The sequence below is a fragment of the Hypomesus nipponensis genome, chromosome 14 (genome assembly GCF_054491055.1).
Source record: "Hypomesus nipponensis isolate SF chromosome 14, ASM5449105v1, whole genome shotgun sequence".
NCBI lineage: Eukaryota > Metazoa > Chordata > Actinopteri > Osmeriformes > Osmeridae > Hypomesus > Hypomesus nipponensis.
The window spans coordinates 4,481,872-4,500,450 of record NC_140374.1 but is presented as its reverse complement, the minus strand read 5'-3'; the positions used below and the strand labels follow the sequence as shown (position 1 = coordinate 4,500,450).

The 18,579-nt window shown below is 44.4% G+C and overlaps 1 protein-coding gene across 2 annotated transcripts in view; it reads left to right on the top strand.

The window, feature by feature from the left end:
• The first annotated feature begins 3,737 nt into the window (after nucleotides 1-3,737).
• The window catches only part of met (MET proto-oncogene, receptor tyrosine kinase), a 43,977-nt gene continuing 29,135 nt past the window's right edge, over nucleotides 3,738-18,579 (top strand). For both annotated transcript variants that reach the window (XR_014729724.1, XM_084672192.1), the window contains exons 1-3: nucleotides 3,738-4,033; nucleotides 5,211-6,411; nucleotides 17,431-17,610. Coding sequence is in view for 1 of the 2 variants with exons in the window: in XM_084672192.1 (XP_084528318.1) it covers nucleotides 5,212-6,411; nucleotides 17,431-17,610 (1,380 nt within the window). In the remaining variant the exon portion in view is untranslated. The remainder of the gene's footprint in view (nucleotides 4,034-5,210; nucleotides 6,412-17,430; nucleotides 17,611-18,579) is intronic.

Sequence of the window (18,579 nt, the reverse complement as noted above, 5' to 3'; positions counted from 1 at the left end):
TCTCACTGACCATCATAATTACGATCCTTCCCTGTGGTTAAAATGTTCTCAAATGAATCAAACTAAAATGAATCAATCAAACATCCACATTGTAGTGAGATACAAAAATCTGTTGCAATACTAACTAAATATGTGCATAGTGACAATCCAGGTGAAAAGAACATCAGTCCAGTGCTTCACACAGTTGTGCAAAACCATCACAGAACAACAGAAAACAAGAAGACCTGTGTCGATCAATCAGTTATTTGATGAGCAAGACAGGTGGGATTAGAAAATAAGATAGGAAACCAGATGACACGTTTTTTTTACATTGTTTTCGGCCTCGTATTTTCCAACACCCTTAGTTGATCGGCTACTTTCCTCGGGACTTGTTTTCGTATAGTCAGTTGGGATTGCAGTGCAGTGGCACCACCTGATGGTAAATTATAATAATACCAATAATCCCTTGCAGCGAAAACATTTCAACCTGCACTAGGGGGCAGTATAGTGCTGTATGTAAATTACTCAATGCCTGAACGTGTCATCCCCCCTCCGTCTGGCAGAGAAGGGCCTAACACGATGTGTCTGCCAACTATGTGCTTGTGTTACAATATCAAATACTAGGAAACAGTACTAAAGTGAAATTCTATTTATTGCTTAAGAAATAAATGTTTGCCACAAAGCAACAAGGGTACTGTGATTGGTGCCCAAGGAAAGTAATGAATAAAAAGGTATCCTAACCACCTTACCAAAAGATCTACAACAAACAAATGGGGAGGCACTGTTCCTAGCGTAGTGTTTATAATAAAGTTAAGGCTATGTGATGCAGCAAACCTGTTCCCTTGTCCCTGTGCATAGAAATAAAACACTGTAGCCTACCGTGTATTAGGTCAAATGGTAATAAGAATGAACTAGTGCAAATGGCTCGTTTACCACTATGAAAGTGACCACAGTAAAACACATAAGGACGACGACAACCTAAATACATAAAACAAAGACACCAAAAACGACACCAGAATAGAGGACAGTCCACAAGTGGACTTGTGTATTTGAGGTCATAACTGAAGACACGTCGGCATATCATCATTCCCTACCGACAAATCATCAGCTGCTGTTGTGTACCAAATAGTAACGAAGACAGAATCTTATTCTGATGTCATAGAGCAAGAAGTCTGGCAGTGAGTTGTTCCCCCCCCCCCCCCTCCCTGTGTCTGGGTCTTCTAATCACGCCACCCCAGGCCAATGTTCCTCCCCATCTCTCCACCGCACACCTGGTTTCCCATGCCCTCACTGGGTGTTATCTTGTCTGTCTGATAGTATTATGTGGCCAACTGCTAATCCACTAACTTGGAGAGGGAGTGGAGAGTAGGAGGGTAGAGTCATCCACCAATATCTGATCCTAGTGAGACACCTGCCTTGTCCAGATGTATGAGTTGAATGGAAGCCCGAAACCACAGTTGGATTTCAGCAATACGAGCTGGCTTGTTTTGGAAAAGGCTTCCCTGAATAGACAAGTGAACAAGGATATTTTAAGAGCTCTTCAGGACGTCCCGTAAACAATTTAACAAGACCAGAAAAATCGTTGGCATGCAAAACAGAGTGTGCTATAAAGAAGGAGAATGTAGAGATTCAGCAGTGTTTTTCGACAATCAGGCTCCCCCTCCCTAACAAAAAATTGTGTGTGTTTACTTAAAGAAGCAGAGGCTTATATTTCTAACCCCAGGGATATGAGTGATAAGCCTTCCTGAATTTGGATGCAGTCCATGTCTTAGAGCCCATGTCTTTCCACTGATGGGAACACAAAAGACCCTATTACCTTTATTACATACGCAGCATAGCACTGATGTTTGATATGAACAATTTCACGACCGGTGAGATTTCATCCGCAGACGGCCACACAAGCAGATACAGGGGAGAGTTCCATCTTATTGAGGAACAACTTTCTCTTCCACCGCTTGGCGTTCTTTCACGCTGTAACAGGAGATTGGGATCTTTTGATTTCCTATTTCATTACGAGTGCACCTCCAATGTGCAAGCAGCCGATGAGCCCTGAAAAACAAGTCTGCTCGCTCATCCTGACATGCACTCCACCTTTGACCCCCATTTTGGATGTCCGCATTCACGTATCTCTTATTCAACACCCAAAAAGTGTGTTTTTATTACTTCCGCTTTGTTATCAGATATTGATCTTGATCACCATTACCATCAAACCAGGTTGTTGAGGCTGTGTGATAAATCACAGTTACAGCCATCAGCTGAAGGAACTCTGGGAGGTATATGGTGGGTCCATCTGCAGAATGAACCAACAGAGGCCTCTAATGGGTCAACAGCATCAATCAGAGTTTACAGTAGCAAAATGTCCCTGGTCAGCAGTTAACCTAGCTTTGTATTGACCATCGGACGATAAATAACCCAGACAGACTTGGTTCGTTATCAGGGATGGACAGTGTATTCATTGAATCAAGATTGAGGATTGCTATGCTTTTTGCTATATTATTCCTACTTTGGTATTCAGAGGCTGTTCACTCTGTGCCTGTCGTATTGTATGTTTGACGCTGTTCAGTCATGCCCACAGGTTCTATTCACGTAGAGGTTGTGGTGCAGTTTGCATTATGTACCAGCAGATGGCATTAAATATAAAATGAGCCACGCCACTGTTCATTTATGAATGACATTGGCAAAACATTTGCAATGTGCCTCCAAACATGACGGACACTAAATCTGCAGTGTGTTGTCTACAATCACACTTTCACACATGAACCGCTTTGCAGGTTATGTGGCGGATGCAGATCATTCTTGGGAAGCCTGTCATACAGTGGAGTTTCCAGATTTGACACACAAACAGCTTGTGATTACAGTGTACATTTGTGAGGTTGACCACCAGAGTGGCTTTCTCCTTCAGCTGCTGCCCCTGGGAATAGTGACCCCACCAACAGTCTGATACCACACGAGTCACACACTCCTTTGGGCTAACTTAGACACACCCCACTGCAGGCACACCCGTGGCAAACATACCCACAGGTACTGGAAAACATGGTTACTAATTCAAACACAGGATGTTAAGCCAACTAAGTGGGGGTGCATTGACTGACTGTGACTCACATTAGACAGGACAGCACTTGAATTTGGAGAGACATTTTCATAGAAATCTAGACTAAAACCTAGCAATACAAGTGTTCCAAGCATGGTGTATGTACAATACTGCATGCCAGTGCCCAAATTTGAGGAGAAGCGTTCAATGTTTTTATTTCTGTTCAGAAATTATAAGAAGAAGACACTAAAACTAGTTCATGCTTCTTTTAAGAAAAGCTGTATGGCAAAATAACTTACAGTAGCTTATTAACACTCAATCTACTCTCTGTTATCATGATTTCCAATTCACTGCTTGTCAGGAAGCAGGACAAAGAGATTGTTGTACTGCCAGCTGTGATTCATGGGTGACACTCAGTTGGGTTAGCCTTTAAAATCTTACCTCATTTTTACGGCTGAGAGAGTCGTTTTGTGAAGACCTAAAATACCGTATCAATGTAGTTCAGTCAAGTACTATTCCGGGTAGTTATTTGGTCTGAAAAATGTTTTGTGAGTCTTTGTATTATTTTGAAAAAAATAATAATAATAATTGTCATGAAATGGCTTTCATATGCAATTATATATAGAAATATTTAGTTGCTTAAATAGTTGCACACTACTGTCACCTCAACTCCCGCTTCTTATCACCTCGTGCTACGCAAGCAGTAACCCAGAGAGGAGGAGCGCAATTTACGTGGAGAGAAAAACAGAGGTTCTTGAATGCCAATGTGACCTACACATCCCTCTCATGAGTCACAGGTTCACACACTTTGCGCCCGAGTTGAGTGACTGTCGGACGAAACGTGGAAACTGGGAAACATTTGTGCTGGAAGTTGTGAAAACATTTTAGAAACTTATCCGCATCAATTTGGTCTTTCGGATGTCAAGAAGTCTATGCGCGCGAGTCTCACTTGTGAGGGAATCCCGAGGAATATGCTTTGAAACATAAACAAACACAAAAGTAACACATTGAAAGTCCAGGCAGGTAAGCTACGTTTGAACGTTTGTTTTTCAATTAATTAGAACATTCTCCAACTGACACGCGTAACTTATCCGTTAGAAAGTGAACATCCACTTGCTTTGATGTAAATTCAATATCTCATTAAAGGGAATTAAACTGTAGCCTACATTTTACCTAAATTGTAAATGATTATAGACAGACATCTGAGGTAACTTCAAACGTGCGATATTGCCCAAAATATTCTCCATAAGAGAATTTCCAAAAAGATTTTCCATCAGAGCCGACCATTTCTCCGACTACAATTTAACAGTCACTCTTGGCTGTATTTGCCTATTCTTTTTTTGTTCGAGAAACATTTAATATAACGGAACTTTGCAGGTGCCAGGTAACAATATGTTAAGTTAACAGCTGTGTTTGTGTGTGCTTTTCTAGCCCCCTTGCTCATAACTCTATCGGCTTCTAATTATAGCAATCCATGACTAGATAGGCGCACCTGCAACTGTGTTGGAATATCTTGTCTGTTAAGTCTACTTGAAGTTAAATATTTCGGCAGTCATGATGTGCTATTGTTCATACACCTAGTTTTTTTTCAGGGTATGAGATCAAAAACATTCACTATTAAGCTTGCATATAAGTGTGAATCAAAATGTTTTTTGTTGTTGATTGTTGTGGTGTGGACCATCTCTCTCCCTCTCCCTCTCCCTCTCCCTCTCCCTCTCCCTCACCCTCTCCCTCTCCCTCTCCCTCTCCCTCTCCCTCTCCCTCACCCTCACCCTCTCTCTCTCTCTCTCTCTCTCTCTCTCTCTCTCTCTCTCTCTCTCTCTCTCTCTCTCTCTCTCTCTCTCTCTCTCTCTCTCTCTCTCTCTCTCTCTCTCTCTCTCTCTATCTACCAGAGCACTGAACCACATAAGTGGTGCTTGACCAGTGGCAGTCCCTCATACTTCATGAGTTTAAATTACAGTTACTTTACTGCGGGACACTAAACAAAGTTCCATTTATCACACTTTATATTGTAATTGTCTCCCTCTTCAAGTTGTTGAAGGTTTCCTTGCATACACAGAATGTAATTGTTCCACTCACTCATGATGCAAACAAGTGAGATCAGACAGCTTTTTGGTGCCTATTTGTGTTACAGTATGAATGCCCAGAGTAAGTAAATACACTTGTTCTGAAAATCTCTCTTTGACATATTTTTTGACAGGATGAATATCTACTTGTGTGACGCCATTCGCATAGTCTTCCTACTCTGGACTCTGTGTCCTAAGGTAATGGCTCAATGTGAGGAACAATTAGAAAAGAAGCTCAACCTCTCAGTGACCTACGATCTCCCTAGCTTTGTGGCAGACACTCCTATACACAATCTCCTGACCTTTGAAGGTGCTGTATATGTGGGGGCTGTCAACCGGATCTATGCTCTCTCTGAAAACCTTACAAAAGTGTCCGAATACCAAACTGGGCCTGTGTCAGAAAACCTGCGATGTGGTCCTTTGCGGGATGGTTCCGAAAAGACCAACATGGAGGACAACATTAACCTGGCCATGCTAGTAGAGACCTACTACGATGACGAGTTGTTCACCTGTGGCTCAGCGGACAATGGGGTTTGCCGAAGTCATGTGCTGGAAGACCGATGGAAGGTTGACAAAGCATCTCAATGCATGTATTCACCCAAGCCCAGCGGTGGAGGTGTACAGGGCTGCCCCGACTGTGTCGCAGGGGCCTCGGGGGCGCGTGTACTCAGTGTGGAGAGTGGAGGTGTGGTCCGCTTCTTCGTAGGGAACTCCGAAATCCCAGGAGGTGGAAACCCATCCCTCACAAAACCCCAGCAGCACCACACCATCTCTGTGCGCGAAATGAAGGAGACCCAAGACGGCTTCAATTTCTTCTCTGACCAGTCCTACATGGACTTAACGCCGCCGCTGCGTGGGAACTACTACCTGCGCTACGTCTACTCCTTCCAGAGCGGCCCCTACGCCTACTTCCTCACAGTGCAGCAGGAGGGAAGGGACTCGCGGGCCTACCACACCCGCATCGTCCGCACGTGCTCCTCGGACGCCGAGCTGCGGCGCTACGTGGAGATGCCTTTCGAGTGCATCACCACCAGCAGACGACGGAGGCGTTCGGCGGAGGGGATCGAGGTGTTCAACGTGCTGCAGGCGGCCTACGTGGCCAAGGCTGGTCGCGACATGCAGAGAGACATGTCCCTGAAGGAGGGCGACGACGTGCTGTTCGCCACCTTCGCCGTAAGCAAGCCGGAGTCTCCGGAGCCCCTCGCCAGATCGGCGGTGTGCGTCGTCTCCCTCGCCGACATCAATGACATGTTTCTCGACAAAAATATACGCGTGTGTCACACCAAGCAGCTCTACCACTTCACAGGATCTGATGAGAAGCGCTGCTACAACGCGGTAAGTGTTTTTCTTTCGTAAGGAAAGTTCCACAAAAACATGAGAAGTCCACTAAAACCATGATAATCCAAGCATTCTAACGTGCTGCAAAATGATAATTTTGTCCGAAAATAAGAATGCGTCATCGATGAGATTTGTTGAATGAAGATTTGTAGAGGTAAGGAGGTATGAGTTGTTTTTTAAGCGTATGGGATAAACGTAATTGTTTGTCCTTTCTCTCAAAACCCTCTGACCAAACACTTTCCACATCTTCTTACTCTTCTAACATCTCCCTTTGTCGTCCTGCCTACTCTCCATGCTCTAATCTATCAGCATTGATCGAATCAATCAGTTAAACCATATGGTCAATACTGACATGAATGATCCCGCTGACAACCTTTTTAGAAGACCTGCCAATATCTGCAGCAGGCTTGCTTCCCTCTGTCTCCATCATTACCTAATGTCTATGAGCGTGTGCAGGTCCACTCAAACCAAATGAGTCTGTTAAAAGGGCTTGACAAGTTAGGTATTGTAGAGTTAAGAAGCAGGGGGGATTGAGGGTTAGTAAAAAGGAAAGCAGTGAGATCAGTGTGTCAGCTGGATGGCTGGATCCCGCTAGCCACAGGGTGGAAGATCCTGTGACCCTTTCACTGGGAAAGCTCTGTCTTTCACAGCTCTACACCATAACACTCCAAACTTTAGTCCTTTTGATGCTCACCTGTCTTCATTATTTGGTAAATATTTACTTTGGTTATGTTTGACAAAGCAGTTATCTTACAAACCGCAAAGATCATGAGGTCATGCTATGACACTACTTTGTACTACTAATCTATCTACTAATTTGACTATGACAGAGGATAACATTCGTTGCCTGAGGTACTTGTTGCACCGGTGTATAATTATTGTCACAACTGAATCTATTTCTCCATTCTCCAGTTCACTTCATATATGAAAACATTACTACATTTTGTTCTGGGCAGCTGTTATGGCTATGACCCCATTATTATTGTTTTAGTTTCTGAGTCAGTCTCTCCTGCACTTGGTTTCACTCAGAGGCAAATGGTTCGATATTGTGCTCTTTAAAAAAGTAGTTTTAAAACCCCAACCCTATCTCTTTTGTACAGTGTTTGTACGTCTTCTGTCTAAAAATATTTACGGAAGTTTGTTGGTTTTGTAAACCTGGCAGTTATCATCAAGAACTGACCAGATGTTTATTGATGAAGGCTTGATCTTGTTTTCATTGTCTGGAATAGAGGGATCCTTATCTAATAGATGTATGAGTCTTGTTAAGCTGCATATGGCAAATAGGCTCTCTTATCAAACAGTAGACCTGAAGATAAGCTAGGCCATAAAATCATAAAAGTTCGAAAGTGGCATACTTTCAATGTTTTTGTCATATGGTCAGTTCAACTCCAGTTACGCCAGAGACCTCAAATAGGAATTCAAAGGAGAGAAGAAATCCTTTGCAGGAGCATGTTTGATGTAAGTAGGGGTTGTCAAGTCACGTAAACCTCTCAACCAAACCTCTCATGCAATTGAGTGTTGCATGATAAATGACATAATGATAAGAGGCTCGCTGTTGTATGCATGTAATAGAGAAAGTCTGTTTCCAGAACTTCTCCTCGAATTCCCTCACAGCTCGCTCATATGAGTCTCCAGGGTATATTTAGACCTGAATCCTAAAAAAAGATCAAATAATCTGTCCTCTCATTAGACTTGTGCAAGATTTTTGAAACGGTATTGACCCTGTTTGTGTGCTGCTCCGTGACTTTAGTAGTTAAAATAAGACACTGGAGGTTTGCTCAGTAAGGCAATGGAAGTTTTCTGAGAGATGGTAAGGGTTTGTATTGTCGCTGGCAAGCCTTGCTCACTTGCTTGAAAGTCTAATAACGGTTAGGGGGAAGGGACTGTTGACGCTAAAAATAACAAACGGCCACATTTAAGGTCAAAATTATCATTGGATTACCATTGATTTTTGAAAAACCACCCAAACACTAATTGGTTTTAAATTTAATCTGGAGCCAGATTGATTACTCTCCACAATATAATTCTCCATCAAAGACGCATTTGATCGACAGTCATTTTAATTAGCCGCCCAGTTTTAAAAAATACAATGTTTGTAGACGTAAAAATCTTAATTGAGTCAGATTCTAAGAAACAACAAGGATTTATATCCCAGCATCAAAGGCATGGCATGTTATTTTTTCAGGATTTACCAGTCAACCATTGAGTAAGTGCTGCTGCGAATCATTGGACTGTAGATGTCACAGTAGGCGCCTCACATACCTCGGCCTGCTGGTGCCTGCTACTAGCTGGTTGGGCAGAACCATCGCAGGACTACTCGTAGTTGGGAGAGAATCCAACTCCCCAGAAAGGAACAAAAGAATGAAAATACGTCTTGCCTCATCCTGTCCTCCCGCTTAGAATGTGAGAATCTAGGGTTTTGATAAGGTGTGAATGTGTGGGTGAGTAGAAGTGTGTGTATGCACAGAGATTGATCAGATATGATGTAGGGTTAAGCTTTTGTGTGTCTGCGTGTTTGTGGGTGTGTGTGTTTGTGTGTGTGTGTCTGTGTGTGTGTGTGTGAGGGGGGGGGTCTGTATGTGTGTGTGTGGGGTGGGGGTGGTTGTTACAGTTTCAAGTGTATTCATCTTGGTCTCACACACGTACGCACACAGACTTGCCCATTACTGAATGTTGGGTAAAGCCCTACAGCTGCATGTTCCTTCAGTTCCCTTCCCCTCCCTCAGTGACTCCAGTCCGTTGTGGTGTTTGACTAGGAGCCCATGCCCAGACATGCTGTATGCATGAAGAAAGACCTGGTCACCTCTATCACCAGGTGCTACGGGTGGATAGGCACCTGGCATCCAGCTGCCAGCTCGCCCTACCTTTCTCACCACCTGGCTGTAAGCAAGACTCAAAGCCATTCTAATCAAATGCATCACCACAGTCAAATCAGACTGCATCGTTTGGGATGTTTCATCTGATTCTGTTGTTGTTCATGCTCGGAAATCTTACCCATTCTAGCACAGGTCATTCAAATTCCGTAAGCGACAACTCATTTAGGAATTAACAATTGCACAACACTGTTGTGCTTCGTTGCTGACAGAACAAGACTTTTAATTCTCAGTAAACAGATATTTTGTGTTGATCGAAAGAATTACCTGTCTGGTAAATGTCTGTTCTTATTATGCACATAGTTAATGATTTATACGTTACGGCTATGTTTGCGTAGCTTATCTTTATAACCCAGATACACAGAGCTCTACTAACTACTGAAACCGTCTCTGCTTGCAACCTGTTCCTGTAAAGGAAACCTTTACACAAAATTGCCCCTTAGCTGGGCCTACCCTTACCAAGTCTGTGGCATGTCAATATCCCCTTTCGACATGCCATTACAAATAAGACACACTGTCTGCATATCCTCCCTCTTCCCATACAGGATTGTGAAGCCCTACTGCAACTCCCTACATCATTTGCCAATATGCCCTAAGGCACCACATGATACACTTGTTACGTGTCAGATGAGAAGCTTTGCTCTTTAGTGCTCATGAGTCAAGGCCCCAATGCCATTCTTTAATCATGTTCTTGCCAGTCCTCCTACTCCCTGTCTCTCAACACATCGATTTCCTGATAACTGGTGGAGCACACGACGCTGCCACAGTCTTCAACTCAACCATTCAAGCTTAAAGGAACAAACAAAAATGTCCCACTCTTTGGCCAACCTTCTGATCTATGGCCTCACCTCGACCCCGACACTGCCCCCTCATTTCCTTGGCCTTATACCCTTAGACTATTGTCCTCCCTGTCTGAGCTGGCTTTACAAACAGGGTCGTAATCACAAAAGTTGTTCAAGCGGCAAATAGCCGGGACCGGCCTGCCGGTCAACTCTATGAACAAAGAAGCAGACAAAAGCTTCAAATACTGTTATAGATGTCCATAATGCTGTAGCACCCATTGGTCACTTATCAACCACATGGATGGATGAAGTTTAAGTCTCGGAATCAGGGGGGAAAGTTGGTCTCCTCCAACAATTCGACTTCAGTGTAGATTCTAGAGTTTATACACATGTATCAGCCAGCTTAGTGGAGGGAGGGTAAAACTAGACAAGAAATAGGACTCAAGAATAATAAGCAGATAAAAGACACGGAAATAGTGGAGGCATGAGGGTCAGAGAGCTCATTTTATAGTGAACAGAGAAAACAGAGATAAGACACAACAGCTGGTATACGGAAAAGCAGGCTGAAGATTACAAAAGGCCATCCTTGTATATTACGCCATGTTTGGCCCTTATAGCTTTCCACTCGGTCCAAGCTCAGGACATGGGGAACACACACTGGGTAAAAAGGGAACATAGCTACATGACTGCTAAACAAGAATCAATATCAATCAATATATAGTCATGTGAAGATAACAATGATATTAAAATTAAAATGTCATATCAATGGTAAGACCTCACCTAGTGTTCCCACACACTTTTGAGTGGAGAACTGGAGGAAGTGGAAATGGCCCCCTCACTTCATTGGAGGCCATTGTCTAGACTTGATGCTAAACCCGACATTCTATTCAATTGAAAATCCTCAGTCGGTGGAGATTGTGCTTCTATGTACTTAAGTAATGTTAGGGAATAAAATGAGCCCCCTTTACTCCTCTCTGTCTTCACACTTGGTGGGTTTTATCACCCTGGCACACTCCCAAACAATGCACAACAAACATGGAGGCTATCTAGCAAATCTCCAGGACACCACTGAGATTGCATCAAGAGGCTTTGAATGCCCCATGATTCAACCCTTTCCTTTCAGTCTCTGAATCATATTTCAAAAGAAAAACAACCCCACACCTGAAGAAGCTGAATTGTTTTGTGTCGTTTGAACAGCTAATGAACCGTGCAAAGGTTTTTTGTGGTTCAGCTATGGTAAAGGGTTTTGTGAGGAAGATCTTCTTTACACTTAAACTGAAACAGATTTGAACACCTTCTGCAAGTTTGTGTCTCGAATGCTGGGAGCCAGGCAGCTTGTTGTATTGAAACATGACCCTAAATATCTGTGAGAGAATGAGTTTAGAGGCGTGAAAAAGAAGTAATCTGCATTATTGTGTTGCTGCAGAGCTTTCTGTGGACTGAGGCTAGGCTAATTGTTAGTTTGCCTTTTGCTATGTATGTCTTGTCCTTTATAGATGTTGCTATGTAGCATTTAGCTGCTGTGTAAATAGAGCTTCTCAAAAACCATGAAAGGCCACCACCTGCAAGTTGTCATGAAAAACATTGAAACAAGTGTTTTTTTTAGATCAGTTCTCGTAAAACCCGTCACAGTTTTGTGTATTTGGCAAGACTGTTTGTGTTTCCATTCAACCTTGACCCTTTCCCTGTTTAAATACACGCTTTTGGCCATGTCTGTTCTTGTGTGTGGCTATGCTTTGCTTACATGTTTTTGTGTGGAAAGTTCATCTGTGACAAGGCTTCACAAAAGAGATGCATAAAAGGGTCAGTGATCAAAAAAAGAAAATCCAACCACTGTTTTCCATTTTGCGTTGCCAGTTTCCAGATCGTAAGGCAGGGTTTATCCTTATCCCCCTCTCATGTACTTGGGGTCTTATTGGTTTTTAATATCCCCATGTCTGTCTCTGATTTGTATCCTAGCATAGTTTGGGTATGAGTATCTTCCCTTATGCCAGGACAATCTGCCCAAATCTCCTCTCATTCCAGAAGCTTCTATTCACACCCAATGTCCACCAATACCTGGCATTGTGACCCGGTTTGGAATCATGGCTTTCCCGGGTGCATCCTTTTTAGGGTCTACTGTTTAATTCCTACCCCAGTTTGCTTTTGACCACATTGTCTTGTACGGGTCTTGTATGTAGGAAATCGGTCTTTCTCCTCAGAATTGGATCTCACAAGAAATAAGAAACAGGGAGAAAGACACTTAGTTCCATTCGTATACCCTGATCCGAATAGTAGTATGATGTCCCACAAATCCCCCATGGTTTTTACTCACTGTGAAGTCATCACTAAGAAGGTCCTGCCAAGAGTTTGTACTGGTGGGTGGAATTTATTATTCCACACTTTGCAAACCAGGAATTCCAGCAGTATTTGGCAAAATGGCTTTGAAACTGTTCATATCTTTACGCTCTTATGGTTTTCAGCCTTGAGTAATTTCAATTGTAATCTGAGTTTTAATTTTTTCTTTAAAGCTGATTATGTTTGATGTTTGACAGTTGCAGTGGTGCATGGTGGGACACCCCTTGAAAGCCCCCACTGTCTATAGTGATTAATAGACTAACGCTAATAAATGATGGGCGCTAACTAAGAGCAGCATGGCAACTCTAAATTATCCCCCATTTACGTTTGTCTGTTCCTTTAATTGAATTAGCATGTTGGGCTGGCGGCTGCAACAGTAAGTATGTTTGATAGCTGGACTGTTGCATGGAAAAAGGATGCCACTTGTAAGAAACAACTCTCTCCTCAACACGGATGACTAAGGACAACAGATCAAACAAACCTAAAAAAGTCTGTCATGCGCACAACTCAATATGTTGTTTGTCACACGGCTTCCTGAGTCATCACACTTTTGGTTAATGTACTATGCAATGCCTAACATCCTGCCTCAAGGGTTGTTTTTGTTGAGTAACCTATTAAGTATAAGGGGTATCTTAGTGTTAGCTTACTAAATGTCAAATACCTAGCCATAAAACAGTGTCAACTTAATTACATTTAAATCTCGTCATGTTTAAGTTTAGGTCTAAGCCAAATGTTGCTTATTGTCTACTATCTATAAATAACAAGTAGCCAATGCAATGAAAGTGCCTGACACTGCCTAATGTTATTACAGAACTCAAGTCACAGGACTGAAATATGGTCTTACTGGATATTTTTGGCCCCAAAATCACTCTCTTTGCTTTTCCAATCAAAAAGAAAGAAAGAAAGCAAAATAACTAATACTTTCCTTAACCCAAATCAAACAAAATTGTTGTACTTATATTTAGTGAGAGACAGAAGCCATTGCGTCAGGGTAAATTGACTGCATTCTTAAAGGTGATTATATTTTCTCCAAGATGAGCCAGGGAATTCACGGTGCTGGCTCATCATTCACTGTGCCAGTTTTTTTGTGACGCTCGACCCAGGGATCCGCAGTCTGCATTGTTACCTCGGCAGGAAACCCCCAGAGAGCAACAAAAGCTGTGGCGATGACAGATGATTTGACTGTTCAACTGACCCATGCGGTCCAGTACTGCCTATGTGAGAGAGAGAGAGAGAGAGAGAGAGAGAGAGAGAGAGAGAGAGAGAGAGAGAGAGAGAGAGAGAGAGAGAGAGAGAGAGAGAGAGAGAGAGAGAGAGAGAGAGAGAGAGAGAGAGAGAGAGAGGGTGATGAGAGGAAATGGTGGGGGCAAGGAGGAGAGGGTGTGGAAAGGGGGATTGGAGAGGAAGGGTGGGGGAGCAAAACATAAAAAACCAAGAGGGGGGAGGGAGCCTCGCAGCAACAGGTGCCTCCCCCCCTCCACCTCCCCCCCCTCCACCTCCCCCCCTCCATTTCCCCCCCCCCCACCTCCCCCCCCCCACCTCCCCCCACCCCCCCACCTCCCCCCCACCCCACCCCCCCCCCCCCCCCCTGCTTTTCTCCCTTGCTGAACCGAGACACTCAAAACGAGTGGCCGAGAAACAAAGGTGAATATTGTTCCGCTCCAGCTCGCCCCACGTTTTTTATGTGAGGCCATTCTCGCTCCATGCCAGTGCCACCCTGGGCCTTATAACACGCTGACCCCTGACCCTGCCTGGCATGCAGAGGGCACCTACCAGCTGCACTGGGCGCGCCAGGGCCTCCTCTATCTTTTGTCAGCTTCTCTAATTCCCTTCGCAGTCACTAGCCACACACACACTTTCACTCTCTGTCATGCGCGTGAGCACAAACACAAACACACACACACACATTCCTGCATGCACACATTCAGCCCAGTCAATACAGCTACCAGAATCAGGTTACAAATGCAGGTGTTGTCATGTCCTGTCCAAGCGTAGCTATGTGTGCCCACCCTCACCTCTCTCCTTTACCATGTGTACACATGCAGTGTGCTGTGCATCATATTTATATGGATACGCATAATCAGTAACCCTGTCTTACCCGCCTGACACGAACACTCACATGTGCAGTCATTGTCTCACGCCACATTCCAAATGAGCCGATCGCATCGGAAAGGAAGGCTGATTGTGCAAACGGACGTGTGACAGAACGACGATATCAAAGCGATTCACGAATGTACGTCATTCTTCAATGTCATGTTCAAGAACGGTTTATTTGGTCCAAGTTTCGACGTTCATTCACCCTTTCCTGTGTGTGCGTACATTTGTGCATCGAGCTGTGTGTATGCAGCGACATACCAGGTGTGTTGATGTACTTGTGGGGAAGTGTACGTGTGTGTGTGTGTGTGATTGTGTGTGTGTGTGTGTGTGTGATTGTGTGCGTGCTTTCCTGCATGCCCCCCCTTCTAGTAACACCACCCTCAGTTTATGGTCGAGGCATTAGTGTGTCTGCTCCATCAGACCCCGGGGGTCAGAGTGAGAGTATGAAAGGGACATTAGGCCAAGCGGATCCCCTTACACACCCCTCTTGACTCTGCTGGGGTACGCCAAAGGGCACGGTGCTCCACAACACCAAACCGCTGCACTGTAACCCTATCGTCATGCTGTTGTGTCGAGGACAATGGCTGCTGGATAAGTGTGGGCCAAAAGGTGTACAGTGTCTCACGTATCACGCCGGCTCCAGTTTTTACGGCTGAATAACGCGTTCCCAAAATGTAGATAAGCATGTTAAACACTGAAAACACTTGGAGGAAACTCGAATCTTAAAGTCGAGCCGTTTGAAGGGTCATGTGGCATTTGAATTCGTTTTGAGTGAAGAAGGAACGACGTGAGTCTTTTTATGGGTAGTCTTCAGCCGAGAGGAAAAACACTCTGCCGTGGCAACGTGACGGCTTCCCCGCTGACTTTGTGCCAAGGAAAAGCCTAGAGACAATAGCGGGACTTTGAAAGGAGCTTGTCAAAACAGACTTCCACTGTCCAATTTCATTGCCTTGATCCTTGGCAATAACTTCGGCGAGGCAGAGGAATGCCCCGAGACCTTTCTTTCTCAGACTCCTTTTGGTCAGCTCTGCTCTAACTAACCCTTCTATTTGCTATAAAAAGAATCAGCCCCTAGAACGTGCTTTTGAAACTGTGTGTTGTTAACTCAGACTTATCTTTGGCCATGACGTCTCTAACGCTGTTGATCTTTGGAGAGGGGGCCCAGGGCTTGGGTCGGTTCCCAAGTTTCTCAGGTGTACCCAGTGTGAAACACTGCAGTGCCAGAGTAGTGGACAGCAGGAGTTATGATGGAGTTTACCTTGGCCGTTAAAGAGCATCAGAGAGAGCACACACACACATGAGATACATCAAAGGCAAACTGTCCATCACAGAGTCCATCACAGAGGTCCACATTGCTGACAAATCAGCTGGTCTAGCGGTACTAACAGCTGTGGAGTTAAAACCATCTTCTTTCATCTTCACCAACTCTCTGACCTGTTTGTTTTTCCTAGCTACAGTAGGTTGTAAATTCCAAAGTGGGTAGCGGCATCAGAAACATCTCATACCCAGTATCTCTTAAAAACAAAACATTATTTGACCATGAAGTTCCTGTTTTTGCTATATGCTCATTCCACCATTCTCTCTAAAATCAAAGGAAAGGTCACCCAATCACTGAAGTTTAGAAAACAACAGTCCGGCTTGGCCTGGTCAAGCTTTAAGGTCAAGGACCTCTCCAGTAGAACCTCCTCCTGTGGTCATTAATAATGGATGTAACCTGAAGCTGACACAAAAGGCCGTGAATAAACGTTTTCTCCCAACTACAGAGGGAAGTCAGTTTAAGACTAAGGGAGAAAGGTAATTGATTATAAGGTCCCGGCCGCTCTGGCCTGGAGTCTATAGTTTCACAGTGTGACTGTACGCTCTGGAGGGCTCAGAAACTGTGCAACGATAACATAGCCATGCTCTAAAACCACAGACGGGCGAGGATGGAGAAAAAGAGATAGAGAACAAGAGAGTAGGCAGCCTAATCACAGAGAGATGGCAGAAGAAAGTCTAAAACAAAGAGTGAAATCAAGAGAGAGAAAACACTGGGCAGACGTTTGCCCTGACCAGACATGGACAAAAGACAGAGAGCAGGGTAGAAGAGGATTCATGGCCAGGCTGACACCAGTGAGAGGGTGAAATGCAATAGTGCGCAGCCGTACCAGCGGACATTCCTTTGTGTTTTCCATGAATGCCTTCCATGCATAAACTCAAGTCCTCACATACACACACTCACACACACGCTCACACACACACACTCACACACACACACACACACACATACACACTCACACACAGAATGTGACGGCCCCTATGAGCCCCAGGACCACAACTGGACCTCTCCATTACGAGCAGAGCCTGATGAAAGAGCAGATGAAGGAGGCTTAGGGAGCCATGCTATAGCCCCTTCTCTTCCCCTTCATCCTTGTCTCCTCTCCTCCCCTACTCCCGTCCCCTCACACCCTAATTCCACATCTGGTATGGGGGGCTGTGTGTTAAGCCTGGGAGTTTCGGGCTAAGGGTTGCGCTCACGGGATTGCATGTTGGAGAGTTGGTACTAGGACTCTCCAAAGTGATTAATGGAAGTGCTTTGATTGGGATATGAGCGTCACAAGGGAGATGGGGCTTGTAGAAAAGTTAATTACTTTTGAGCATCCAGAGGGACTTATACACTCCCAGTGCTATTATAGTGTGTCTTAGATCGCCAACGTAAAAGAGTCAAGTGAAAATGCTTGTCGACAAGTCAATTATTCCCCCAAAAATGAACACATGATATATTCACCAGCCTCTGTTTGAGGATCTCCCTGCATCAGTGCCTTGGCACCATCCTATTCTTGATGTTGTAATGTTGAGAAGGAATGTAAGAGAGAAGCAGTGTGATGTTCCAATAACTCAACGTGTCTAATATGTATTTCCTATCTCTCTTCCCCCCCCCCCCCCTCCAGAGCTCATTCGACTGTGGCAAATACGAGGAGGGTTACCGTTTAGAGGTGACTAGCACCATGGTCCGGCTGGACTACTTCATAGGCAAGTTCTCCAACGTGCTGCTCACCTCCATTGCTGTGGCACCTGTCCAGGACGACACCGTGGCCAGCCTGGGGACCGCCGACGGCCGACTCATCCAGGTATGGGTCCAGTCTAGTGAAGAGGTTACAGTGTGAGGCAGGTATGGGTCCAGTCTAGTGAAGAGGTTACAGTGTGAGGCAGGTATGGGTCCAGTCTAGTGAAGAGGCTACAGTTTGAGGCAGTGGGATTTCAGTTTATTGTACATGGGATTGCCACTCCTGAGAATCTACAAAATAGGATGTGCAGCCTTTACGTAATAAAGTCTATTTGGAGGAGTTGTAACCTCCAGATATTCAGCAGAAAGTTAAGCCTTTTCTAACCTGGCCCCTAAGAACTAAGAAAAACTGCTTTTGATTCAAGCCGTTTTAAAGAAAAGATGTTATGCAGCATGTTAGGTATTCTGTACCTTCTAGAATGTATTGTATTCCTATAATCTGCTAGTTTCTCAAATGAAAAGCACACACCAACTCAACTCCTGCAACTTTGCTGCCTCGATACAAAATGTAATGTACATTTGTCGTCCAAAACTGGCCACATTTCCAAAAAGAAAACAAAGAGAAGTATTGCTTGCTTTTGACCACTGAAATGGCACAAATGCAGTATTAAAAGTGTTGTTTGTTTTTGGGCTGTGATCCAAGGGTTGACTAACGTACTATAGCTATTTGAGCCAAATCAACGCATACATGCCCCCAGAGCACTTGACAGCAGTAAATGGATGTCCCTTCCTTATTTGAATAACACCGTGTACTTCTGTAAGTACACAGTGGGACACAGTGCATTGTTTACTTCTTTAAGTACACAGAAGCCCAGATATTGCAAAACACGTGCTGCACATTCTGTTAGTGCCCTTTCCTAAGGTGAGTCCACAGGTGCCACTGTCAGGGCTAGGTTCCACAGCACAGCTTTCTGGTTGGCCTGGGGGGAACACCCCCCTGGTCTTTGACAACTTTGACCAGTGCAAAGCTCCTCAAACATGGCGTTCCACTGTGTCGTCAAATAAACACCGTCAGTTCTGTCTATCAGTGAGG